We start from the raw sequence: 27,250 nt of genomic DNA, 5'->3' as shown, positions 1-27,250 counted from the left end.
ACGCTGCTTTCCTATTGGCTGAAAACTTCAGGTTTCCATGGCGAAGGTGACGAAATACGAGTAGTGGGAGCTCATTGGTCCAAAGCGCTGTCCGTCGTTTTACATAAACACTCAGGCAGCCGCACGTGGAATCCCATGTTGTGGCTCAGGTGTAGCGTGAGCGCGGGCTAGTTGTGTAAACCCACGGTATGAAGTGGTGAATTTTGCACAAGTCCGCAAATGTGGGGATGAAACAACCGACGTGAACCGCGTTAAACACCCAAAACACTTAAAAAGCCCCGGCTCTGATGCACTGTGCATTGTTTGTAGGTAGATACATTGTTTCAGTTTGTAGCGAGTTAGGTGCGGCGCCACGCAACGCTTCCTTCTCCGTGTCATTGTATAACTAAAACACATGTCGACATTTTCAAACATTTTCTTTTTTTAACGACGTGTGTTGAGGGGGAAACACACGGGAGTGCGAAGTCGTTACCGGACATGCTTTTCCATCCCGGAACCGTGCGTCACAGCTGTCATTGCTCTGCAGGATGCGTTATTTTTTCAAGGCAATGGAGCATTATTTGATATTTGACAGAGGGACTATTTTCTCATAAATGTGCAGCTGTGCAATAAAACAAAGCCATGCATGTTATAATGTTAGGAAGGTTATGCAGCCCTAAAAACCCTAAGTGCACTAACTGTGCAAAAAAAATGTCTTTAATGTGTGTTAATTGGCCCAAAAGATGAATATTTGGCACACTGATGATGGATGATGGTTTACTAGTATGCCAGTTCATTAATATTACATAACATCCATACTTCCAGGCCCCACATTTGTGCAGAAATCAGGCTTCGGGGCGGTATTCTCACATGTAAACAGAACAAACTGCAAGCAACCTCCCCATTGCATCATCATCAGGTGTAACATTTGAGAAGGATGGAGGTTTACACCCTCATCTTGCCACAGATTGTTGCCCAACAGCCTGTTATGGACATGTAATAGGATGCTGGCACTCGGCTGAGTAGAGTCCACTCTGACTGCAGAGCAGAAGTAGTATTGTCACATGCTGGCACGGTTGACACAACACAATTATTTTCTCTCCTCGAGCCGAGAGCCTCCATGAATAAGCTGAGTGGTGCAGAAATCTTGACAGGAGTGCGTCACACCCTCGCTGTCTGGTGCTCAGCATCCACTCACCACAGTACGGGAGAGCCAAGTCTCTCACATCCACCCCCCAAAGCTACACACATTCTGCCCAGATACATGCTCTTATATCTGTAAACAAAACAAAACAAGAGAATCAAGCCAGATCCAGTTATCTCAGTATTCAGGGTTACCCCTAGCAACAGCGGGCTATCAAAACATCATCCAGACTTTATAGCATTCATAGCCGACTCCTTTTGGGTTGGAAATCAACCACACCTTCATCCCATTCACGTTGGGTCTGTGAGGTGAGGGTGATTCTTAAGCTAGAAAAAATCAGATGCACAATTCAGGGCTCTGCAAAAGGTTCAGAAAAACATGGTGTGATTTTTTAGAATACTTGTAAATTTGATGCAACCACCTTAGATCAGTAACTCTCTACCCCCTCGTCCCCCCTTCTCTTCTCTTCTCTTCCTGTCGTTTCTCTTGTTGACTTTCTTTTTTTGGCATCAGAATCAGAATCAGAATCAGAAAACCTTTAATGTTCCGCAGACGGGGAAATTCTTTTGTCACAGCAGCGACAGAATATTACAAAATAAGGTAAAAAAAAATAGCAAAAATAAGCAATAAAGTTCAATTTAAAAAGGGAAGAAATAGAAATAGACATATATACATGTTTACATGATATAGTGCAGTTGTTCTGGTTTTGTTTGTTTTTGTAATAATATAATATGGAGTAAATAAATATGAGTAAATATGATCAAATAAACAGAAGTGACCATAGTACAGGCATGTTGCACAGTGCATCTAATTTATTGAAAATGTAACAGATTGAAGCAAAAGACAAACTCTCTATGAAGTACGTATGTATGTATGTACGGTATAAACGACGCACACTGGAGATGGGATCCATGTATTGGTATTCATGCAGTTGTGTCTAATAGATCTCTGTCAGTTTAAAACTGTTTGTATATGATATGAATTAAGGTTGCAAACAACATTTTCATGAAGTAGCAAAAGATCTGCTTGTGGATTGTCAGGGATGATCCGTGCATGCGGTGCTGGTCTCAAGTCTTCAGATCCTGGACCTGGGTCAAACGTCTCCACCTTCAATCCTCCAAAATGGCCAAAGTGCAGGAGGGGAGTTTAAAGTCCTAAACACACGGTTTATTAAGGACTATATTTGAAGGACTATATATATATATATTAGTTGTTTTGTCTATAAAATGTCAGGAAAATGTTATATTTATTTATTCATTTCAGGAAAATGCCTTTTCATTACATTGTACACACAATGATAAACTTGCCTTAGTGCCTTTCTGGTCTTCTGACTACTCAAGGCGGTTTCACAGTGTTTGTCACATTCACCCGTTCACACAGACATTCACACTGATGGCAGTGGACATCTGCATCCTGAATTGCCCCCGGGGACAAATAAAGTTTTTTTTAATTGAATTGAATACCATCTAATCTAATGTAGCCATTCACACCACATTCACACACCCATGTGCAGCACGGGGAGCAATTCGGGGTTCGGTGTCTTGTCCAAGAACACTTCGACATGTGGACCGGGGGAGGTGGGGATCGAACCGCCAATCTCTCGAATGGAGGACGATCCACTCTTCCACATTCACAATTACAATACATTTAAACCTTTACATGAATGGAAAGGAGCAGATAAGAAAAACACAATTCTTATATTATGGCGAAGATGACTTCCTCAAATGTCTCGTATTGTCCACAACTCAAAGATATCCAACTACCTGAATACTTATATTCTCATTTAGGAAGCTGGACTTTTCACTCAGATTATTATTAGTTGATTATCAAAATAGTAGATTAATAATAATTAATTAATTAATAATCAATCTTTAAAGCTGTACATCTGACTTCGACAGTAAAATGAGATTGGTTTATGAATCACTCCCATCACAGTCCTCTCTCTTAGCAACACATGAATGAACACACACACGCACACACACACACGCACGCACACGCACACACACACACACACACACACACACACACACACACGCACGCACACACACACACACACACACACACACACACACACACACACACACACACACACACACACACACACACACACACGCACACACAGACACACGCACCACACACACGCACACACACACACCACACACACGCACACACACACGCACACACACACACACACAGGCACGCACACACACACCAAATTAATTTGATAGTGGAAGCAGCAGACTTGGAGCTGTGGGTGGAATTCCCTAAACAAGAGTGAGTCATGCTGTGGGAGGCTTTATGTGTAAAGCCCAGGAGCTTTGGGTGGCATGATTATCTAACCAGAAATCCTGTACATTTATAGTGCATATATCACCGCATTAAGTTACTGTGCAAACCGATCAGACTGTTCTGCACTATGGAGCGCAGTACGCTGACGAATATGGATGTTGAAGCGAAGTCATTGGATCATATACCCGTGGGATGCAAAGCTCGTAAGTGATGCTTGTACTTCCTTTCACTGAAGGGCCGGAGGGCATCTGAGGTCAGGGTGGGATTCAGATTTGCACCTTGGAGCAGAAAGGAAGTATGCACAACCAAGACCAGAGTGTAGGTCTGTGAATGTTCTCATGTGTCCAGGTCGTCGTTATCCTCAAAGCAATTTCAGTCAAAAGCAACTTGACTTGGTTGTTTGTCTAGGAAGACGTTTCACCTCTCATCCAAGAGGCTTCATCAGTTCATGTACGCGTCTGACCAGGCTGGGACTGGGACTGGACCAGGACCAGGACCAGGCTGGGACTGGACCAGGACCAGGACCAGGACCAGGCTGGGACTGGACCAGGACCATGACCAGGACCAGGCTGGGACTGGACCAGGACCATGACCAGGCTGGGACTGGACCAGGACCAGGACCAGGACCAGGCTGGGACTGAACCAGGACCAGGACCAGGACCAGGCTGGGACTGAACCATGACCAGGACCAGGACCAGGCTGGGACTGGACCAGGACCATGACCAGGACCAGGCTGGGACTGGAACAGGACCATGACCAGGCTGGGACTGGACCAGGACCAGGATCAGGACCAGGCTGGGACTGAACCATGACCAGGACCAGGACCAGGCTGGGACTGGACCAGGACCAGGACCAGGCTGGGACTGGTCCAACTAACTGGTTTGAGATCCAGGTATTTAACCTCTCACAAGGCCGATGATGCAAGACAGAGACGAGACCGGTACTCTGAGGGGCAGAGACCATGTCAAGACCAATACCAGTGTGAGTCCCACACGGCGTGACACACTGATGATAATATGTGGAACACGCAAACCAGAGCCACGCCTCACTTTCATCTGATCCACATTCCAGTGAAAACAAATGTATGTGCCTCTCCGTTCACCTCTGGTTTTATGGAGGAATGACCCTGCCAGGAAAAAAATGAATACATACATAAATAAATTACTCATTACAAGCATTAATATGCCATTAAATGTACCAAAATAATATAGAAAGTAGACGTTCATTGATAAAATGTGACATAAATGGATATTTATTTCTTGATAAGCCTCAATATTTATTTACCTTTGTATCTTTCCCAAATTAATTTATTTTCTATTTTAGTAATAATAATACATTTATTTTTATAGTGTTTTTCAGGGTACTCAAAGACACTTTATATAGTGCAAGAAAAAGGTTAATTAATGACTCTAAAATTGCCCGTAGGTGTGAATGGTTGTCTGTCTCTGTTCGTCTCTATGTGTCCTGTGATAGACTGGCGTCCTGTCCAGGGTGGACCCCGCCTCACGCCCGATGTCAGCTGGGATCGGCTTTTTTTTGTTGCATTTTTTAAATCAATTATAAATGATCAAATGACTCATGTTTTAATTGATTCATTTATTTCTGCCTTCTTTTCTTTATACGTTTCCTAACCGCACCCCCCCCCCCCCCACCCCCTCTTATGTTCTTTAATGAGGTACTGCACATTTAAACGTGTAAACTATTTGATATGACTGTACCGTGATGAGACGCATCAATGCTGGTGTTGATACTGACACTTCCCACCAAATCTATAAAAATCAGTTCATGGGTTTAAAATGGCGCGACACGCCCCTACTGTTTGAAATCAGCCCTAATCTGCAAGTCCAAGGCTGAGGCAGAGTGGACCAGGGGCGTCTCTCTGTCATCAGGTTCAAAACTGGTAACTCCCTCTAATCTGAGGTGTGTTGCATACTTCCAAAATGAGGCTGAGTTAGGCTCAGACTTGGGGTCGAAGTTACACCTTAATAACGAAGAAATGTAGAAAGAAATGTAAATTATAAAAAAAAACAATTACCGAGAGCTTGTGTAACATTGGACCGGGCTAAATGGCATAGTTGAATGGCAAGTACAAGTCAGAATTAAGAAATAATAAACAAATAATTAACAAATGCATCATAAAAATGTGTATTCATATGTACTCTTGCCAGTTAAAACATGTTTAATGAAATACATTAAGGTTGCAAACAACATTTTCAGGAAGTAGCAGAAGATCTGCTTGTGGATTGTCAGAAATTATCTGTGCACTGTCCGGTGCAGACAGATGTCCGTCCTCCACAGAGCTGGGTCTGTCTGACGTTCCTGTCTGTTATAGTGAAGGTTTTCAACGCCACCGTACTCTACGGGGGAAATGTTGGGTCTCTGTAAATCATAAATAAGTCATAGAGTGTGGTCTTTACCTACTCTGTAAAGTGTCCTTAGATAACTTCTGTTATGATGTGGCATTATAAATAAAATTGAATTGAATTGAATTGAAAATTGAATTGAATGCGGTGCTGGACGAAGTCTTCAGATCCTTGACTTGGGTCAAACGTCTCCACCCTCCAATCCATATTTGAATCCATTTAACCTTATTTACATTTTGAATATCAAACATAAATTCCCGACACAGATGCCTGAACATCTGGTATATTTGGTGTCTCTCTGTCTCTAATAACCACTATGACTTTTGCATGGTTGCACATTAATTCATTAATTGAATCATATCCAGCAGCTGGTCAAAGGATTGAAATTGAAACTGGGTTTTTATTATAGGATCAAATTCTGCCTTTCTTTGAAATCTAGAAAGGTTTTGGTTGCTGCCACTTTTATGTCTGTTCTGGACTACAGTGAGGTTTATATGCAAGCCTGGTCTCAATGCCTACGTGCTCTTGACCCTGTGTGTCATGGAGCTCTGAGGTTCATCACTGGTTTTACAGCACTAACTCGTCACTGTTCACCGTATGAACGGGTTGAATGGTCCTTATCAACGCAGAGACTGAGACACCTGCATATCCTCCTTTACAAGGCTATCTTAGGTTTACTTCATCCTCTTATCCTCAAAGCAATTTCAGTCAAAAACAGCTGGACTTGGTTGTTTGTCTAGGAAGACGTTCGGACCAATCCCAGCCTGGTCCTGGCCCTGGTCCTGGTCCTGGTCAAGTCCCAGCCTGGTCCTGGTCCTGGTCCAGTCTCAGCCTGGTCCTTGTCCTGGTCCAGTCCCAGCCTCTGTCCTGGTCCTGGTCCTGGTCCAGTCCCAGCCTGGTCCTGGTCCTGGTCCAGTCCCAGCCTGGTCAGATGCGTACATGAACTGATGAAGCCTCTTGGATGAGAGGTGAAACGTTTCCTAGACAAACAACCAAGTCCAGTTGTTTTTGACTGAAATTGCTTTGAGGAGAACGACCTGGACACATGAGAACATTCACAGGCTTATTACTTCATCCTCCCCTAAATTTCTTACTAGTAGAGGTCAATTTTCAATAAGATTTAGGGTTTTACCAAATTATGGGATTGCTTTTCCCATCTGGCAAAGAACTGATCCTCCATAACACGCTATAAAAGAAACTTAAAAGATCATTTAATGGTCGCTATGTAATTGCGTTTTTCATGTATTGTTAATTCTTTACACATTTGTCCATTTACATATTATATACTCACTTTCTTTGCTTTTATATTGTGTGTTATTTTCTTTTGTTATAATATATGATTTGTTACTATTAACTTGTTATCTCTTTATGTACTTTTTATTTTTGTATGTTTATTTTGTGTTTCTTTATAATATTGTGAAATTTGAACATTATTTAGGAGGAGGCTTCAAATCAGCCCACTGGGTTTTCTGCCTCTTCCTGCTTCGTGTGTTATTTCTCTTTTTTGTCAGTATTTGTGTATTTTTTAAATTAAATTGTGCTAAATAAATAAAACCTACTTCCTTCTTACCTTGTGTAACAATGTTGGGACTTACAATCTTTGGTCTCAGGATTTGTTCTTAGCGTCAGTCCCAAAAGTCAGAAGTGAAGTGGTAAAGAAAGCGTTTAGGTTCGCCGCTCCCTCGGCCTGTTTACAACAGTTTACAGAAAACTTTAAAACAAAAGGAGTTGGTCTCACTGATGACCCAGAGGAAGAAACATCTGGCTGTACATGTGTTGCATGAGGCTTTTATCATTATAAGTGACCTTGAAATGTTTGCAGTTTTGGATGCTATGTGTTTTACTGTGTGTGTCCATCGTGTGTTTGTGTGTATGTAACACTATGCTGCTGCCTGTCTCGTCCAGAACACACTTCTTTTTTCCCTGGTTAAATAAAATAAAATAAATATTGTATACTACTGTGCTTTAACCATGTGCTTTGAATGGCAACTATGGATAAATACATTCATGTTATTATTTCTACATACTGCAAAGACACACAGGTGGCTGAAGGTTTGCGTTGACACCGTACTCTACAGGGGAATTGTTGGGTCTCTGTAAATCATAAATAAACAAGTCATAGTGTTTGGTCTTTACCTAGTTTGTAAAGTGTCCTGAGATAACTTTTGTTATGATTTGGCACTATAAATAAAACTGAATTGAATTGAATTGAATTGAAACGGACAATAGGAATGAAAAGAAAGCCAATATTTCATGGACGGTTACGTTAACTGGCTGGATTGTTGGATTTCGCTGAACACTGGATTTATTCACATGGAGCAATATTGAGTTTTTAACATTTCTTTTCCCCCGGCCCCTGGTTTACATTAGGTATGTTACCGTCAACACCAGTGGGCTTTAGTGTGTGGATGTGGGGTCCTGTTCATGTAAAAAGACCACTCTCTACAAAAGTGGTATGTTATGCATGAAGTCTCTGAAAGTAGGCCAGAATCAAACATGTGGAAGCGGCGGTTTAGAAGGTGGGAAACAGTGTCACAAATGCGTCAGCGGAAGATTGAAACCCGCACTCCCCGTAAACAGCCCCTTCGACCAGGTTATTGCATTACGAAATTTCAGCGAACAACAATAACGCGCACACACACAGCGGACGATTTGGACCCATTGTAGCTTCAGGTAGAAGAGATTCAATAATGGATGGTTGTCGACGGTAGACCTTTTCCCCCGCGGAGTGAAAAGAAATGTTTGAGTCATAAAAAACAAGAAAACAGCCCTTTTGTACACATCGGGTATTACACGGCGCTCACACAAAGAAGACTCATGATGAGGAAAATGATGTTTACATGTACGAGGAAGTTTGGGAGTGCATACAGGCAGCAGCTCTCCTGTCCGCAACTGACTTCTCTTGTCTTTAGAGGCCAGAAAAAACATGCAAATACCACCTGCACCCGTTCTGCATGTGGACATGATGGCAATCACGTCAATCAAAGTCAAATATTGCACTTTTTAGAAACAAGTCTTAGGATTTTTCTGCATTGGAAAAACGCTGAGCTCTCGCATTTAAGTTACGTCTCTTTGCATCAAGTAGCAGAAAAGAGAGTAAATGAATATAGTTAATAAATAGTAATCCTGTTCATTTGACTTCAGCAGATGTGAAACACTTTGCAGATTGTTGTTTTGCGAGACTTGAGTCTAGTTTCTTGTGGCGGTGGTTGTTTTGACTCTTTGAGCTGCAGAGTAAGTCAGATAAGGCCGGTGCATGCAGATAAAGCACTGTTTTGCGGTGCTCACTTCTGTATCTTGAGATTGACCTCTTAGAAGGCTGAAATCAAGTGTTACCTTGGGTCTAGATTGTGTCATCTATGTGTGTTATCATCTTGGCCTTGCTGTAAGGAACACAACGGCTCTAGGATCATTTACACTCTTTTCCAAAACGCTATAAATCCATTTGAATAGTTTTCAGGAAAATCACATTTCTTACCTAGACCCACACATTTGGTTAATATTCAATTTATCTTGTCAAAATGGTTTTTATGGCTCAGTCTGAACATGTTGAACGGACGGACGAAACAAAAGACTCTCCCGCTTCAGAGCGCCGCCATGTTGGATTGCAATGAACGCTCACTGAATTCTGATTGGTCGAGAGGACGTATCGCATTTAGGCTAAAAATAGGTTTGGCACTGGTCGCGGTTTGGAAAGGAACTGCATCTTGAGACCACTTTAAACAAGGAAATATAGAGATTTGGCGTGAAACATTGATGAAGCAGTGAAAAGGTTCTATATACAGCAAAGTGGCTCAAACTAATTTTTTTTAAATTTGGCTTTTATCTCGTTTTGGAAAAGAGCTCTTCACTCGTCTGTGGATGTATGAAAAGTAAAGCTCCCTTCTATTTAACAATGAAGGATTTGTCATTTTCTCTCGTAGGCAGGCAAAAATAAGTCTGAATATATTTCTGGTCTGGAATCAATAAGTATTCATCACAGCGGAGAAGTCAAGTCTGTGGGTGGGTGCGATGTGACAACCCACGCGTCGAACAAGGAAACGGACCACAAGCGGAAGTGAATGGCGGTGGAAAATTACTTTAATAAAACTCCTATGAAAACAAAAAAACCAGCGAAACAATAAAAGCCTGTACATTTGACAATATCCAGTGTCAGAGACTTTTTGAAGGCCAGTGGTGCGAAATACAGCTGCATCCCACTTAAACCGACAGAGAGGAAAAACCATTATAGGCTTAGGCCCGGGCCTAAGGTTTCATATGATAAGATATGGTTCATATACTCGGATATTGCACAGAAATCAAACACGGATGCAGATGCTGAGGAGCACCGTATGTCGAAAAAAGAACGAGGAAGTAGCTTTGAATTGCAGTGTAACGTCCCTACTGATAAACCCCGCCCGCACCGGCCCCCGAGCTCCGCCCGCACCTGCTCGTATAAAAACCGAATACACTTAAAAAGGGAGAGAGGCGCGTGTTTTCACATTCAATTCAGACACAGAGAATTAAAAACACAGTATGAACAATGACATTACTGAACAGTTGCTTTTTTTTTTTGTGGTTGTTTTGGTCCGAACACGTTAAAAGCATCAGTTATTCCCCAGTGAGTTTATATCCGTCATAGCGCGGGCGGGGCGGCGCTTTGAAAGGCCGCCGTCCTTTTAGACTTTAAGACAAGTTGGCTAGCGATAGCTCACAGGTGCTAACACGCGGGCCGATAACGCTCTTGATTTGAGAGTTTGGAAAGAAACGATGCGCATTGTCGTTTCATAAGAGAGACTTAAAAAATAAAGTGTTTAGTTCATTAAAAAGACGATTTTTAAAATTTATCTCATGTGTCTCTGTGAAAACATTCCAGTGTTCAATGGTCCAAATTAACTGAGGTTCAAACAGTGGACCAGAAGGCTCAGGGCACCCCCTTTTTTCTCTAATCGATCCCTCGCTTTCGATATTATTTCCCTAGTAAAAGTTTTTCTCTATGGACTCGTAAAGTAGTCTGGCACGTAGACGTCTCATGATAAACTCTCGAATGGCAAAAGGAAACGCATAAAAAATACAATCTTCCCGCAGTTTTTGAGGCACACTTTGAGGCAGCGGGAGCAAGAAGAGAGTTCCTGGGGGGTGCACATTGTTTTAAGACATGGGAGGAGGAGGGGGGGGGTCATACATTTTTACTGTCTTTTGGATTCTGCCCTTTCCACACCCATCTGTTATCTCCGCCGTACTCTAAGAAGTTCTTGGGGCGTGGTCAAACCATGTGGCCCCTTTTCAGGGGTCCATACAAGCAGAGTTTCAAGTCCGTCTGACGAAATTCATCCACCCCCGAAACAGGACTCTCGCTTCGAGCCCGCTCCGTAGGGACCGCTCCGTAGGGACCGCTCATTTTTTAGTGTGGGCAGAGTGGGCGCTTCAGTTCCCTTCCTTTGGCTGTGTGCTCCGTCGGCTGTTGCTTGTGCCTGTGCAAAACTTGCAGCGACCTTACCCACCGCGATTTCCACGGAAATGTCACAAGACCACGAATTTGGATTTTCAGGAGGCACCGTGCCGGAGTGATGCGAGGCGAGGAGGGATACAGTCAGTGAGGGTGCAGCAGGGTAACTGAACTTGTCGAGGAGTAGCTTTACTCTGTGTGTATAGTACATTTGGGGGGCGATACTGCTCGCGTTTGGGAAATTCTGCTAGATCCCTTCTTTATATCAGAGTGGCCGTCACCCCGTCTCCTTGGCACACCTTCCCCCCTCCCGCGCTCTCACACACTCCTTCACTGTGTCCTCTCGGCCCCGGACCCCCGGCCTTTTTGAGGGATCTCGGCTGCTCTAGGAGCGGTTGTCTTTGGCCACGTTGTGGGCCATCCAGTTGACTTTGGTTGTCCAGCTCTCTCTCAGGGCCTCGTCGAACTTCTGGCGGAACTGCTTCAGCGCCTCGTCGTCTGTTTTACCCAGAGCCAGAGAGTCCTGAGGAGGGAGGACAAAGACTGTGTTAAATACCTGCAGCTAACTTCTACTGTAAAGTACCTCCCAAGCGACATATTGATTTGTTGACATTTGTAGTTAATCTCTAGGTACCATCATGTCCACAGAATTTAGTGATTTAATGGTCGTGAAAACAGATTTCTAGTGTCAAACTCTTCACATATATGTTTCTGCACAGTAAAGACATCGCAGTCATGGGAGAAGAATCAAAACAGTTAGTAGTTTTGTTTCACACTGATTGGCATGCATATCTGACATGTATACATGTGTGTTTGTGTGTGTGTGTGTGTGTGTGTGTAATACCTTTAAGTACTGGATGTCTTTGACTGAAGTGAGCTCAGGCAGTCCGGCAGTCAGCATGAGGGCAAACAGTGTGATGAAGAGGTTCCCGTTCTTCCTCAAGACTAGATAGGCTTCCTCGCAGTACTGACGAAAACTACAAGACCAACACAGACACACGTCATTATTCCTGGCAGACACAGTAAATTGTTAACAATTGAGTAAATTTACGATGACGATCAGGGCATTATCTTGTGATGTGTCATCTTTTAACGTCTTCTGCGAGGTAAGAATCTAAACTACACCATACGATTATTGAAACCCACACCGAACGATTGCCGTTGCTTTTATCTTATTCGATAGTTAACAGAGCCAGAAACAGTTACAACTCTTGAGGCATCTGCGAGGGGTAAATCAGATCATGTTCTTAATCATCTGTGTTAAATGCCACTGTGAAGGGGCCGGAGGGGATATATTTGTGTCAGACTGAAAACAGCAGAAAATACGGTCTGAAATCATTTGTGTCCCCCTATAACCTTTGCTAGGAAAGGAGAAATCTTTCCATATTCACCAACTTTATTAGTTATGATCTGAAGCAACCGCAAAATGAAGCAAGCCGCCTGAAATAAGCCCAGTCTGCTCTGATTGGTCAGTGATCTCGAGTCTTCCACATCTGCACTCTGTGCCTCTGCACTGACACTGCAGCCACGGCATGACTGTAACGCACTGCAGCGACACTTACTTTCTATGTATAGTATAGCTGTGAGTCCTGGCGGCTCGTTTAAAGGCACAGTTTCTGGATACAGTCGTTTATATTTCTCCATGAGAAATTCTAGAGTGTGTGTTTTAATACCTGCATAGTATTGATATAGCACATCAACCTGCTTTATAATATATAATAACTCAAAACAAAACGTGGAAATCTCACTTTTTAACAACATGGGACCTTTAAACTTATCTGACTGAGCTTATCTGACTCACACTGCTCTTAATAGGTGACAGACACTTCCAAGACCAAGTTGTTGTAGCGTACGTTGTGTTGATTTTGTACTTTTTGTATAAGTAATGCAAACCTCCACTTTAGGACATAAGTAATCTAAAGGCTGCTGAAACACATGCTTCCACTCTGGTAGTGTTTTGAATAAACTGTATCGCAGGAAACATATAGACATATACACATGGAGGGTATGTTTCCACCAGGGTATCTCCTCTTTCACAAAACTCTGATCTGGTGCACAATGTACTATTTCTCAAACGCACACATACTACAGTTGCTGACACAGCAGTGCAACACCGCCGTACTTCTCTTTTTGCAGATAAACATTTGAGATCGAGCCCCTTTAGTCTGCTCCTCTCCAACACCCAGCGTGATCATGACATGTCATCACTAATGGTCTGAAGGAGTCGCCCAAGTCTTTATACTTTTAATTGCACTGACTGAATGATTATAACACTCAGTGTGTGACCATAGATGGAGAGGTGCCAGTTTATCTCCTGGGCACTGCCGAGGTGCTGTTGAGCAAGGCAGCGAACCCCCAACTGCTCGGGGCGCCGGTCACTGGCAGCCCCCTCGCTCTAACATCTCTCCACTTGCTTCTTCTTCTTCTTCTTCTTCTTCTTCTTCTTCTTCTTCTTCTTCTTCTTCTTCTTCTTCTTCTTCTTCTTCTTCTTCTTCTTCTTCTTCTTCTTCTTCTTCTTCTTCTTCTTCTTCTTCTTCTTCTTCTTCTTCTTCTTCTTCTTCTTCTTCTTCTTCTTCTTCTTCTTCTTCTTCTTCTTCTTCTTCTTCTTCTTCTTCTTCTTCTTCTTCTTCTTCTTCTTCTTCTTCTTCTTCTTCTTCTTCTTCTTCTTCTTCTTCTTCTTCTTCTTCTTCTTCTTCTTCACCCTGTGAAGCTTAGTTGTTGGATAACTAGGCAGTTTAAATGTAACACACTGAGTCAGGCAGTGCAATTAAAAATGTAATAATTGGGAAACCCCTTCAGACCATTAGTGATGATATATGGCGGTCACAGGCTGAATCCAGTGTTAATCAATCTAGCATTCTGCCAACTCTAACTCAACAAAACATCGTCCGACAGGCTACTGTGATGCTCGTTTCCCACTGGATCTGTACTTCTTTACCACAACTGAGTGAATTGTGGGTTTATGGGGACTGGTTCTGAGCTGTAGTAACGAACTTCAGCTGCAGACACAGTTGAAGTTACACAGACCTCCACATGTTTTTGCTCCTGCGGTACAGCAATAAATGTAGGTCACAACAACATAGATTCGTGTATCACAAGGGTATTTCCCTGATTGTTCCAGCGTTGATATCTGCGCAGTAAACAATGTAGTGCAGCTGTGCATGCCACACTCCTCTCAAGGCTCAATAACAGAGCAACAAGTTGCTGAGGTTTGCAAATGTCCACACTCATGCGATCACTTCGTCAATGATGTATTTGAGCGTAGTCTTTGATGAGTTAGTATAAAGACTTAGATCCAAATTTTGCATGATATGTTTTTAATTTCAGGCTCATTTTGGAGAATAAATAAAATGCAACAGAAATATTTGTATTTATGGATCCAGAGACGTGACGATAACAGGCCGGGTTATCTTTCTAAAGTAGAGTACCTTTAATTATTACAGTATTGTGTATTACAGTACAGTGTTACCGGCTCAGCACTTGTTTTAAAAGGCATCGTTGCAACATTAACAAGTCTGGCGTTAATGGATTCATCTTTGAGATTTGTCGGCCTATTCTTTAAAGTTCACATAAGACCTAAAGTTTCTCAGATACGTATCAGTAAAATCTGATTACGATGCTTTCGTTTTGATCCTTCAGGATACATGAAAACATTTAGCCTGTATTTGCGTGTGTGTGTGTGAGAGATAATGACATTTCATTTAATATACAATAAATCGATATGGCTATGAAACAAAGCATGTAATAAAAAAATGAGGCACATCTCATTCATTTGAATGTAAGAAATGGAAATGAAAACATATGAAATGAATGTGGAGTTATGAATAAAAGTTTCCTGAAATAAATGAAAGTAGTCCCTTGAAAAACATTGGTTTAAAAAAAACAAAACCCTTTTCATTAACTATATTAACCTATTTATATTTGAACTGCCTCATTTATTTCATCTCAGGATTCATTTTGTAGCCATATTTATTCTTTTTAATAATCATTTTAATGACTTTCCATACGTCAGTGCCTGAGCTTCCACTGCCAGCTGCTGGTGGGAGAGGGTACTGCACTGACTGTGACGTCCATTCAGTATGACTTGTGACATTTTTTATAATCCTCTGACAGTCAACCATAACTTCATATTTACCCTCTTTAATCACACAAATTATTCTGCACTCCATCCCACAGACTTACATTATTGGTCATGAATCGTATTTTGCTTTTCTAAGACAAGGATCAAATGTTGGCCCGAGTCTTTTCAAACACAGCATCTAACTTTTGTGTGTTTACGACATGAAAACACACACATACTTAAGCTCATATAGCCTCTTTGGTGTGGGTGAGTAAAACATTTAGACCCATGTGAAAATAAAGCTCACACAAAAAGTTAATTCAGCTACTTAATGTTCATTTAAATACTAGAGATTTTGGCTGACAATACTTTCTCATCGCGTAAAACTTTTAAGCTGTTATGTCTGGAAAGGGCCTGTTTCTATTCAGCAGATAGAAAAAAAAACGATGTTGTTCAGGGGCATTAAACTATATTGGCTACATCTTTTATGGTCCAACAAAAGCAAGAGACAGCAGATGAAAGGATGAGGAACAAACCTGCCAAATTTTTCTGTGTATCCCGTCTTGCCCTGCTGAATGACGTGGATGAAGTCGTGCGTGAGGATAAACGGCACACGCTCCCTCTTGATGCCAAACTTGGACTTGAAGTTGCCCAGGATGTGGCCGAAGTCTATGTGGAAGAGCTGAAAGACGAGAGGGCTGATCAGTGAGCATTGTGGACCCAGCACAATAGAGACTTGATCATTTATTTGTATAAAACAAATTGTCTGTCCAACCTGTCCGGTGCTGCGGACCATGATGTTGTCACTGTGGCGGTCTCCGATGCCCAGGACGTAGGTGGCTACACAGTAGCCTGCACACGACAGAGTGAACTCCTCGATGGCCCGATCAAGAGCGTCACTGTGCATGAATACAATAAACATATAAGCACTTTTTTCCTGGGTTTCGCTTCAAAGCAAGCGACAGTGGTCACTAAAGCTGTTTTCACCAACTATTTTGATAATCGATTATTCTGTTTGATTAATCTGAGTCATTTCTTTAAAGGGAAAAAGTAAACATCCTCTGATTCCAGCTTCTTAAATGTGAATATGTCCTGGTTTCTTTAATCCTCTGTCAATTTCAAGTTTTTCAGTTTAATGTCACAAAGCGAGAGATTTGAGAATGTCATCTTCCGTCCACATTTTAAACCATTTTCTGACTTTTTATGGACCAAACAATGCATCGATTAATCAAGAAATAAATGTACAGATTAATTGACAATGGGCACTGCCATCTGTAACACAACCTGTAGTCCAAAGATGCTCAAAATGCAGTTACTTCACTGAATCACCAGGCAGCATCTTACCCAACATTCCTCTCTTTGAGCCAGTTGAGCAACGCGTCCTTGTTGAAGGCGGCAGCCGCTGCCACGTTGCTGCTGGTCAGCTGGATGTTGGCAATTGTGTCTGCTGATGAGACTACCTCGATCAGTCCGGCCCGGTCACCTGTCGCTAGGCAACCATATGGTACGATTCTGCATGTGTAGAGAAAGAGACGCAAAGAGCTTAATATCAACTGGAACAGTAAATATAAAATAAAAAACCAGGACACACAGCAACCTCTGGTTCATACAGATTCATTCATTATAATGATAAAGCCTCTTTTCACATTCACACTTATTGCCACAGTTTCAACTGTTTACATTTACCAGAGGAAAACATAGTAAATATGAATATTTCAATCATAACTACTAGATTATCACAAATAGCCCATTTCCCATTTGTTTCACGTGAAACACATAAATATTATATCAGATGTAGCAGTGACAGCACCTGATTTTTGTCATATTTTTTCCCCACAAATGAATGAAAACTCCCCTAAAACCCGACCCAAACAAGAGCCAAAAATCGGTGCCACATGTAAGCAAAAAAATTTGTTCGGGTAATTTGACCAGGCAGTGTTAGGCCGCACTCACACTGTCTATCCCCACCGTGCCCCAGGACGTTTCACGGCTAAAGTCTAGTTCGTTTGACCAGTGTGAGTGCACGGCCCGTTTTGGAGAGGTGGGCTTTTTTAAAGCACGTTTGCACATGTACGAGCACGAGCGTGCGCACGAGTACGAGCACCAGCACGAGCACGAGGCCTACGGCGGTTCTGACGCCATTTTATGTGCGCCTGTTCAGACATAGAAAACAGACAGACCATGTGCGGACATTTAAAGTCAAGTACCCTAAGGCACGGGGCACGGTATGGACGGACAGTGTGAGTGCGCCCTAAATGTAGCTTTGTGTGCATTGCTTTAGACCCAGTTGCTGGAGATCTTGTGCATTTAGGAGATTAAGACATTAGGCTGTGGTTTATTTGGAAGCCCATTCATATGTCACACCCCTGGGTGAAATCCCCTCTGTCAGAAAGTTTACAATATCATACGGTTAACAGTGAGTTGAGACGGATGGAACACACGGCGAAGAACATATAGTGATTATGTGATGCAGATTTGCCAGATGATGATACATTTTCTTCTTCATTCACTTTATATTTTGCTTTCTTTTCATAAGATGGCAGTAGGTCTTCAATTTAGCAGGATGCAGAATTTGACCGGGACAAATCTTTCCCTTCTTACTGACATAGTGCCTTCGAAGTCTTATATATCAGACATTCACGAGCCAAACGCTCAAAGCAGACTCCATTACTAGATTTCATTTGCAGCTATAAAAGGGTTTAATGCAGACCACGTGCCAACTTAATGGGTGATGAGTTTAAATAAAGAAAAACAACTACAGACGGCCAATAAAGTGACGATATGTGCAGTAAAAAACATCAGCTAGAAATTACAGAACAAGCTCACAGGCACCACATCATAGCGCTTCCCTTACACTGTCCCTCCCTTCATTCACAATGTCCCATCACTGTGTTCAAACTCTGACCGACGTCCCTGTAATCTGAAGCACTGACCTCAGCCTCAACTGTCAAAACAAGCCCCTCCACCGCTCAGCTCCAGATGTGTCAGTGTATGACGAAGGGAGAGAAAGCGTTTGTAAAAGTGCCAAAGTGTGGATGTGATTAGGATGTAATGCAGATATTGTAACTGTGTGTGTGTGTGTGTGTGTGTGTCTGTCTAGGGTGTTCGAGGTCAAACTAGCATGGGGTAATTCAGTCTCCCCTCCTCTGCTGCGCCCCTACCAGAGCTTCCCCTTCCCTACAGAGAGCAGGAACAAACAAGCTCAAAAGCACACACACACACACACACACACACACACACACACACGCGCACGAGCACACACGCACACACGCACGCACACACGCACACACGCACACACGCACACACACACACACACGCACACACGCACACACGCACGCACACACGCACACACGCACACGATCAATTGCTATACTGACGTTTGAAATGTGGAAACTCTGCTGCATATCAAATAAATCAATTCCTAAACTAGCAGCCAGTCATCAGTTGTGCGACTGAGATTCAGGTGAAGAAGAACCTTATTTTAAGTTTTATTTTGAAGCAAAGATGTGTACGTTAGCAGGAGGTGAGCCCTAAGTGCTGTGCTTAATCACAAAAATCTCACCTGAGATCCAGATTAGCCTCCTTCCATAGCAGATCCATTAACCTCAGAATCTGGAGGGTCAACATGTCTTGCCTTAGGTCTAGGAAAATGGAAAAAGTCATCTTAATTTCAAAATAAAATATGATGTAAATGTAGAGTTAATTGAAATATCCATGTCCTTCTCCTAGCCTCTTTTCTTCCCAAACCTCCCTCCCTCCTACCATCTCCATTCTTGAAGATGATTCCCAGGGTGTCTCCCCCCAGCAGCTTGTTGTTGTAAACGATCCAGAGTGGCTTCATCTTAGAGTCCATGTACCGACACTTCTCCACACTGAGAATGAGAGAGAGAGAGAGAGAGAGAGAGAGATAGAGAAGGGGGAATGACGCATCGGGGAAACAGAGGAGAAATGGTTCAACCGGATTTGAAAGTGAAGGGTCTTACTTGATGCCAGACAGCAGGATATTGGGGTTTAGAGGGGAGTACAGGTCCGACAGAGTTTCTGAGTAGCCACTCTGCCTCAGACAAGTCATCATGGCCTCCTTAGTCAACATTGCCTCCTTGGTCTTACTCCGAGCGTTCTTGATGGTTCCCAGCTTAATTAGCTCGTTCACTGACTTCAGCTTACTCAGCGCTTCCACCTGGTACAATCAAAACAAGGAAAAACGCCATCAGCTGTGAATGCTGGAACAAAATTACATCATTTGTTTAACTGAGACCAGCCAACAAAACTTAGGGAGTGACTCATCCCTGTTAGAGACAACTGAGCTCATTCTCCTTTAACAGACTATGTCAGCACTGTGCACGCTCTTCCAAACAGGAAAGTGGCCAGATAAATGACTCTATGGCGGATGAGGAAGCGGGAGGAAGCGTCCACAGTGGGTGACTGTCAGAATCAACACAGTAGAGGGTGAATGTCAGAGGGCAGGAGGGTGATGCTGCTGTCGCTGTGACGGGCTAAAAATACCATCAATCTAATCTCAGGGGTTGACAATAGACTTACACTTAAAATAGCTATTCTGGTGCTTGAGTAAGCACTAATAGAGTAAAATAAAAACTGCAGCATGTGTGTCCATGAGAACAGACAGAAAAGAGGTGTGTGTGTGTGTGTGCTAGTGTGTGTGTGTGTGTGTCCTACCTGTTTCTTTAGAACCTCAATATGAGGGATGCTGCCTCTACAGTAGGCTTCCAGCATGAGGGCAAACTGGACTGAAACAGCGGGCATGTGGATCTCTGACCTGCAGAGGGCAGCAGAGCGGACACAGTCACAAGAGAAACCTCTAAATGCTCAACTGTTAGCCCTCTTTCACCGTTTCACTTTCTTCGAAATGTGCAACTGTACATGTGCACACGTGTCAGTACACACCGTAGATGCCAGAAGAGGAAGTGTCCTATCTTGCGGTTCCCCTGGGCACGCTCCAGAAGGAAGTGGGTGAGGGCGCAGTCATAGTAGGGCTCATATCGCAACACCTGCACCAACTGTAGCAAGTACTGAGACAGCTCCTCGTCACTGGTGAGGGGAGAGTGAAGCATATTATTAAACAATATTATGTCATTCTTAAACCTTTAGATGCATTTATTTACCATTAATATAATAGAGCTATCAACTGACAGTAATTCACACATATTACACATATTAGGGGACACGATTTGGGGTAGCGGAAGCGGTCTGGTTTAGGTTTGTGGTCCAAGTAGTATTGACCTATCATGTGTGAGCAGGCGCGTGGAGAGCAAAAGAGGCGCAATGCATTGGCCGGAATTGTAATCTCAGAAAGCATCTGCTACCTTCTGATGACGATTAAGCTTTTCACTGCCTTTTTCTTTATTATTATTATTATTATTATTTATTTACATTCATATGCAGATATCTGTTTATGTTTCAGAGATTGCAAAGTGTAAACGATATTAGTGGGTGATAAATAAATGTAGACGCTTGAACATGAGAAACAGAAAAGGCCACTGTATTATATAAAATGTATGTGTGGGTGGGATATATATGTTTACCTCATATAGCGCAGACAGCCCACAGCATATTCTCTGACATACTGGTCGGGGTAGTTGAAGTCCAGAAGCTCCAGAGCGTCTCTGGGACTGAGTTTGGGCCAGATCTGAAGCAGCGCCTGGAGCTGAGACACGCACGCACGCACACACACACACACACGCACACACGCACACACGCACACACACAAACACAAACATGCTCAGAAACCTGATATGCAGACATTTAAATCAGATCACTGCGTAGCTCGGGGAATAAAACCATTATTATAAAAGTTTGATTAGCCTTGGGATCACCCACATGGCTGCACAATTAATATTACGTTAATAATAATAATAATAATTGTGATAAGTGTCATATTTTCTTAAGTTGATCAGCTTAAAGACCCGCTCCCAAGTAAATAGGTCGATGTTTCCTGCGTGCTGTGATTGACTCCGTCTCTGCTTTTCAAACACAGAACTGGCTGCAGGCAACGGCACGTGTCTCTGAGTTGTGCTTAGCTTTAAGATGCAAATTCATATGAAGAAATTCAACAGGGTTCTAAACAATATTTGAAACATTTCTTATTCTAAGGAGAAATAAATTAAATGTGATAGGGAGGGTAGTTTGTCAAAATGCAATACAACTATTTTGTTCTCAAAGATGGATGAATAACCCTGTTAACAATGTTTACATTAAACTAAATAGTAGTATATATATATTTTTTTTTTAGTTTTTTGATGGAATCAATCAGTATTCATTTATCTTTTTTTGTTTTATCTGATTTTTTCTATTTCATCTTACAGTAAGTTGATTGTTTGAGATAAAAAAAAAATCAAAATATTATAATTTTGGCCAAAAGTGCAGCCCAAATCGATTCAACATATCATTTTTAGGTGTATATATTAAGTGGGATTTGATGTTCAAGCTATTTCTGTAAGGAGACATTTTACATGTGAAAACAAGTGCTTATATAGAGTATATAAAATACTTTCATAACAGTATCAAATATAAACTTTTGTACTTTAAAATTCATTTGAAATTAAAGCAAATCTCCAACTTAAGAGAGACACTTCTGTCCCATTACAATCACGTTTGACTTGCAGACAGAAAAGTAACTTAATACAACTTGAGAGTACTGTCCAGATGCAGATATGTCTCAGCCAAAGTACACAGTTGTGAGCTTGTAACACAGTTAAAAGCCATGGAACTACTTTTCCTGTCATTTATGCATTGTACATCTAAAAGAGTCAACTTGTCCTACTGTATTAAGATGCATGAACGGTGGAGGTGATGGCTAACCTGGGCCATGTCTTCGTGTTTGCTCCATTTGACAGAGAGTAGCAGCTTGGGCAGCGACTGAGGGAAATTCTCCATACAGTCGTGGCGTAGTGTCCAGATCAAATCCTTCTCGTTTTCACACAGCTGAGAGAGCGGGTCGCGCTCCATGATCTCCTTCAGCTCTATGTGGAACTTCTTACCCCCACGACCCTGAGAGAAATAACAAGGGAGGAAGAGAGGTCAGTGGGGGAGTTAGAGGAGAAGAGGTTGAAGAAGAGGTGGAGGAGAGAAAAGGGGGAGAGTTGGATGGAGGAAAATTGGAAGAGGACCAAGGACGTGAAAGGATATTAGAGGGTGGTGATGAATAGAAACAGTGCCTATAAAGAACCACAAGATGGCAGGAGTCTATCGAAGCAGCTAGCAATTTCTACATCAACTGCCGTCAATGCAGCTCGTCACAATCCACAAACCAAGGCCTAACAGCAAACATGCAAATCATGCAAAATAAAACAGAGGGATAATATCAAAACAACTGTGTGGATCTGTAAGCTGATGCACAAATTGACATGAGTACAGTAACGCAATGTTGTAGATGGTGTTTATCCATCATTCCACAGACATACACACACACACACACCTTACATTAAAGGGGTGCGTTCAGGCATGTCCTCTACATAACACAGGATTACGTAATCGGCTGTAGCACGCCCAAGAGTGGGTTTTTTTTCAAGTTCAGGGGCGGTGAGACAGGAAAACGTACAAGTAAGTAATTTGATTAGAGTCTCTAGTTTTGAAGGGGATTTGAAATATTTTTGCAGCTACACCCTGCCAAAGTGATAACAATGGGTTTCCAGGGAAACTAGCAGTGCAAGATTATACTATGCTGGTGGTGTGTGTCTGCTCAGAGTGTGTGCGTGTGTGTGTGTGTGTGTGCGGAGAGACAAGGAGAACTAGCACAGCAGTTGTAACAGGCCCAATTCGAAACAAAAAAAAGTCACATTATTTTGCCCTTGTATGTATTTTGAATGCACAAAAATATTCAGGCATGTATACACAGTTACTATGTACTACTGTGCATTAACTCACCATTGTAATGCAGTCACTTGCTCCGGCGATCTCTGCTGCTTTTTCCAGTATCTGCAAAAAAAAAGTAAGTGAGCACCGTATGAGTACACAGACAGACAGACAGACAGACAGACAGACAGACAGACAGACACCGAGCACATCCTGGTACTTTCATGCTTTCAGCCACCACTTCATCAACTAAGGCACCACAATGAGAAATTACTTTAAGTTCAGACATAGGCAGCCGTGGCATGTTTAAGCACACGGCTACAGATTCATTTTTTTCATGTTTATTTCAAGTTTAAGCTTATCATCAAGTCCAAATGCTGTCAAAAAGGTGTTTGTGTGAGGTGGGACTGAGCACAATGGCTGACAACCGCCTGACCTTGTCGAAGGGAGGGAAGACGATGGAGTGTGACGAGTACTCTGGGAAGTGGATGTGCAGTGCTGTAGCGTTCTCAGTGTACGGGTTGGTCTGAATGGTTCCTATGGGGTTCAGCATCTCTTCAAGTTCATCTGAGTGAGACAACGCAAAGACACACATGAAATGACACGCATTTACTGACAATCACCAGAGGAGGTAATTTTACCCGTGTTTAATTGTATTAGTAGATATAATGGCTATACCAGGAAAGGAAGACCAGCAGTGCAGGATGATGTCTCCCGTCTTCAGCTGGCCTTTGTAGTCAAACACCATAGTGTTGACCCAAGCTATGGGGTAGTGCTAGATCACACAGAGGGAAATTAATCATTCGTCAGTTATAAAATAAACACGGTGTACATGTGTTGAAATTAAAGGTGCTTTTTTATTACTTTTTAAGCTTTTATTTGACCAGTGTAGGTTCATGTACAAGCCTGTTTTCTTACCACTTTCCCTGCTTTGCGGATGGTCTGGTACTTGTTTATGTGAGCATTTTTGGTCGACTTCTGCTTCTTGACTTTATCCATGACGGCATAGATGGCAAAGCAGAGGCGGGTCATGCGCGGGAGGTCAGAGACGGAGAGGTCAAACTCCAGCGTGCTGTCCTTCCACGTGTGGTCGGAGCGGCCGCAGCTCTCGCTGCTCACCGCAGGCTTGCACAGCAGCTCCGTGCCGTGGAAGAGCCCCGCCCTCACCTGGACCTGGGGTGGAAAGGTGGCAGGGGTTGGTGTGAGTAGGGGAGGTGGGAGGTTAGCAAGGGTATAGCATGATTGTTTTAAAATCTTTTGTTAAATTTAATATTTATCTTATACACAACCTAGGCTACTGCATCTTTATATCGAGTGTTTGATGGATTTGAACAAAGCAAGAGTTTACCTTGGCAGTCTCCTCAGCGTTCACCTTGCTGCCATTCACTAGTACTATCTTAAATGGGCTGGACACGCCCCACACACACGTCTGTACTTGCTGCAGAGGGAAGGTGAGAAGAAAAAGAGAGAGGGAGCAGAATTATTATAATGAACTGTATCACACACACACACACACACAAAAACACGCGCACACACACACGCACACACACACAGTGTGAGGTCCGGCAGGTCATTCTGATGTCAAGCCAAGTGGATTTGCGAGGGTCAGCAGTCAGCAGGAAAAACAGCATCACATGACACCTAGAGTCTATGAACATGACTAACTAGCACACTTCCTGCTGTTTGTTGCCTCTGTCTTTGTGTGTGTGTGATCGTGTGTGTGAGTGTTTTGATGTGTTTAAATGTTGGTGTGATGGTGTGTGTGTGTACTTTGCCTTCTATAAAAAGGCAGGAACAATAGCTCCATGTACGGTATCCTCACAAAAACACCCCATCCTTCAGTTCTTGTCTCTTTTTGACTTGTTTAACTGTCGGTCAAGTTTCCTTCAGCACAACAGCCTCCGTTACTGGTTCCTTTGCTGAAAATACATTTCACTTCCTGTCACAGACAGCAACACTTTTACAGTAAGCGTATTACAGTCCCAGGATCTCTGTCCGCTCCTGTCTCTATTGCATGATTGCAATGCTTTGTAATGTTTACTTGTCTAACGCTTAAAACAGTTAGAAAGTGCTAAACAAAATTACAAATACATTTAGTATTATAAATAAGCTATCAGATTAAATTCAGACCCCATAGAAAAGATACTTCAAAATGCGTGATTTAAAAAAAAAAAATAGAACAAACAAACAAAGAGAGGGCAATAGAAAGTTGAAGATATATATAGAACAAGGCCCATCCTGGCCAAGTTCACGTTTCTAATCAAGATCAATAGGTGCAGGTAGTCACTACAGGGATACCAGCATTGGTGAAACATGATTGAGTTTTTTTAATTCAGGTTAATTCCAGTTAATACCATGGCAGGAGAATTTTGAGCAAGGTGTAAAATAGAAAAGGTTTCCGCTGGAAAAGACAGGAGGTGATGAAGGCTTCAATAACAGTTTTTAGTGCGATGTGGAGAGAAACATGTGTAGTGTGAAATATTTCAGAGTTGAAAACACGAATGTTGGGGAAGGTTTTAGAGTTTAGAGCTGAAATGATTAGTCAAATAATCGATCAGTCAACCAAAAGATAACTAGCTGGCAACAATTTTGATGATTGATGGTAAAAATTGGCACATGACGCATAATCAAAACCTCAACGCTTCCTGGGTGAGGCATGTCAACACCCCCAATCCCCCCCCCCCAATGTTTTCTATTTCTTTCTGTCTTATACGAAGACAAAAATAAATAATACAACTTCTGCCCTAAACAAATACCTGGGTATTATTTTTATTCATCCAGGGCTTCATGGGCCCTATGGTATACCATCTCACCTAAGATGGAGGAGAATGCATTTATAAGATGATTCAACATTTTGGGTATTTTCACTTTTGCTTGTAACTGATGCATCTGCACTCTTTTTTTAATTTTTTTTTTTTTACAGTAGGCCTGAATTCATCATAAATCATGATACACACTCATTGTGACACTTCTGTCCAGTGACTATAATTGTACTCATCAAAAAAAATGTGGAAGTGAGGTGAAACTGGTGGCTCATTTTACTGTAAACCGACAAGAATGTTTGAGGTGGGAACGGTAAGTTGTGAAATAACAGTTCAGTTAAATACTTTGGACATTTACAGACTTTCTAAACCATACATATCACCAGGCAACAGGCAATTAAAGCCCCAGGAGCCTCTCTAACGAAAGGCCAACCTGACATTTAAAATGTGGAGGCACACATCTGAGGAGGGATGTCACTGTGCACCTGGTAGCAGCGGCGAGGAGCTAGCAGCTTTTGCTGACAACGTGGCGGATTTTGGCAGGGCAACCAGAACACTGACTCATAAAAACGACAGGTGGCAGCTGTAGAGCACATGTTTACTCGGTAAACCTCCACACCTGCCCTGTTCAGTGCAGGTGAGTCAATTTACTGTAGGGCTTTTACTACTTGGGTGAAACAAGAACACAGTAAACACTGGCGGCTGATTGTTATCTTGAGTACATGAGAACATTTTCATATGCGCATCACACCTCCTGTTTTAGTCCCAATGATGCCACATCACCGCCGATCAAATTTGCAAACTTAAGCTACATACATAAGTGACTGACAATGAATTCAACCACATAAATAGGAGTATATGAAAATAATAAGCCACTAAAGACTCAAAATAGTAAGGTCACTGGCGTATGTGGCTGATAGAGAAGTTCTGTTTCTCTGAAATCAACGGGAGATGTTGAATAGACAAGATCACCACAACAAGGAAGTGACAACTACGATCATTCACACAGCCACTCACATTACTGGACTTACCGTGGGAACCCTTCTCTTGGGAGGTAGCGGTAAAGGTGGGTTGGAGGACTTCCGGCAAACCACGGCTCCGATGGCACATATTTCCTTCTCAAACATGCCCTTGACGGTGCTGGTGTGGACCAGGGTGAGGTGTGGAGACTCCTTGGCTTGCATGCATGTGCGGATGTACTGCAAACAAGACGGGACAGGACAACTTTTAAGCTTTGTGCATATTTAAAAAAGGAAAAGGAAAAAAAGAAGCTAGATCCCTTTTGATGGTTGAGCTGTGTGTTACAGTTGAACTTTCATTTTGTGCACTTGGACCAGACCATTAATAGTAAAGTGTGCAGAAGCGTCACTGTATTAGAAATAAACGTGGCAGAAAGATTCAGCTGAAGAACTT

General features: G+C 42.4%; 1 protein-coding gene across 1 annotated transcript in view; it reads right to left on the bottom strand.

Moving 5' to 3' along the window:
• Positions 1-9,833: 9,833 nt before the first annotated feature.
• pik3cb (phosphatidylinositol-4,5-bisphosphate 3-kinase, catalytic subunit beta) overlaps positions 9,834-27,250 on the bottom strand; it is a 57,596-nt gene continuing 40,179 nt past the window's right edge. The window contains exons 7-24 of the mRNA XM_083913635.1: positions 26,869-27,036; positions 24,424-24,513; positions 23,994-24,248; positions 23,754-23,850; positions 23,512-23,642; positions 23,148-23,198; positions 22,083-22,271; positions 20,807-20,928; positions 20,169-20,312; positions 19,941-20,040; positions 19,247-19,443; positions 19,026-19,135; positions 18,826-18,904; positions 16,608-16,775; positions 16,039-16,162; positions 15,800-15,945; positions 12,048-12,180; positions 9,834-11,726 (exon numbers count right to left, since the gene is read on the bottom strand). Coding sequence (XP_083769761.1) covers positions 11,589-11,726; positions 12,048-12,180; positions 15,800-15,945; positions 16,039-16,162; positions 16,608-16,775; positions 18,826-18,904; positions 19,026-19,135; positions 19,247-19,443; positions 19,941-20,040; positions 20,169-20,312; positions 20,807-20,928; positions 22,083-22,271; positions 23,148-23,198; positions 23,512-23,642; positions 23,754-23,850; positions 23,994-24,248; positions 24,424-24,513; positions 26,869-27,036 — 2,442 coding nt within the window. The 3' untranslated portion in view covers positions 9,834-11,588. The remainder of the gene's footprint in view (positions 11,727-12,047; positions 12,181-15,799; positions 15,946-16,038; positions 16,163-16,607; positions 16,776-18,825; positions 18,905-19,025; positions 19,136-19,246; positions 19,444-19,940; positions 20,041-20,168; positions 20,313-20,806; positions 20,929-22,082; positions 22,272-23,147; positions 23,199-23,511; positions 23,643-23,753; positions 23,851-23,993; positions 24,249-24,423; positions 24,514-26,868; positions 27,037-27,250) is intronic.

This window comes from Echiichthys vipera (assembly GCF_963691815.1).
Source record: "Echiichthys vipera genome assembly, chromosome: 5".
NCBI lineage: Eukaryota > Metazoa > Chordata > Actinopteri > Perciformes > Trachinidae > Echiichthys > Echiichthys vipera.
Note: the sequence above shows the minus strand (reverse complement) of the source record. Positions and strands in the feature narration are given on the sequence as shown.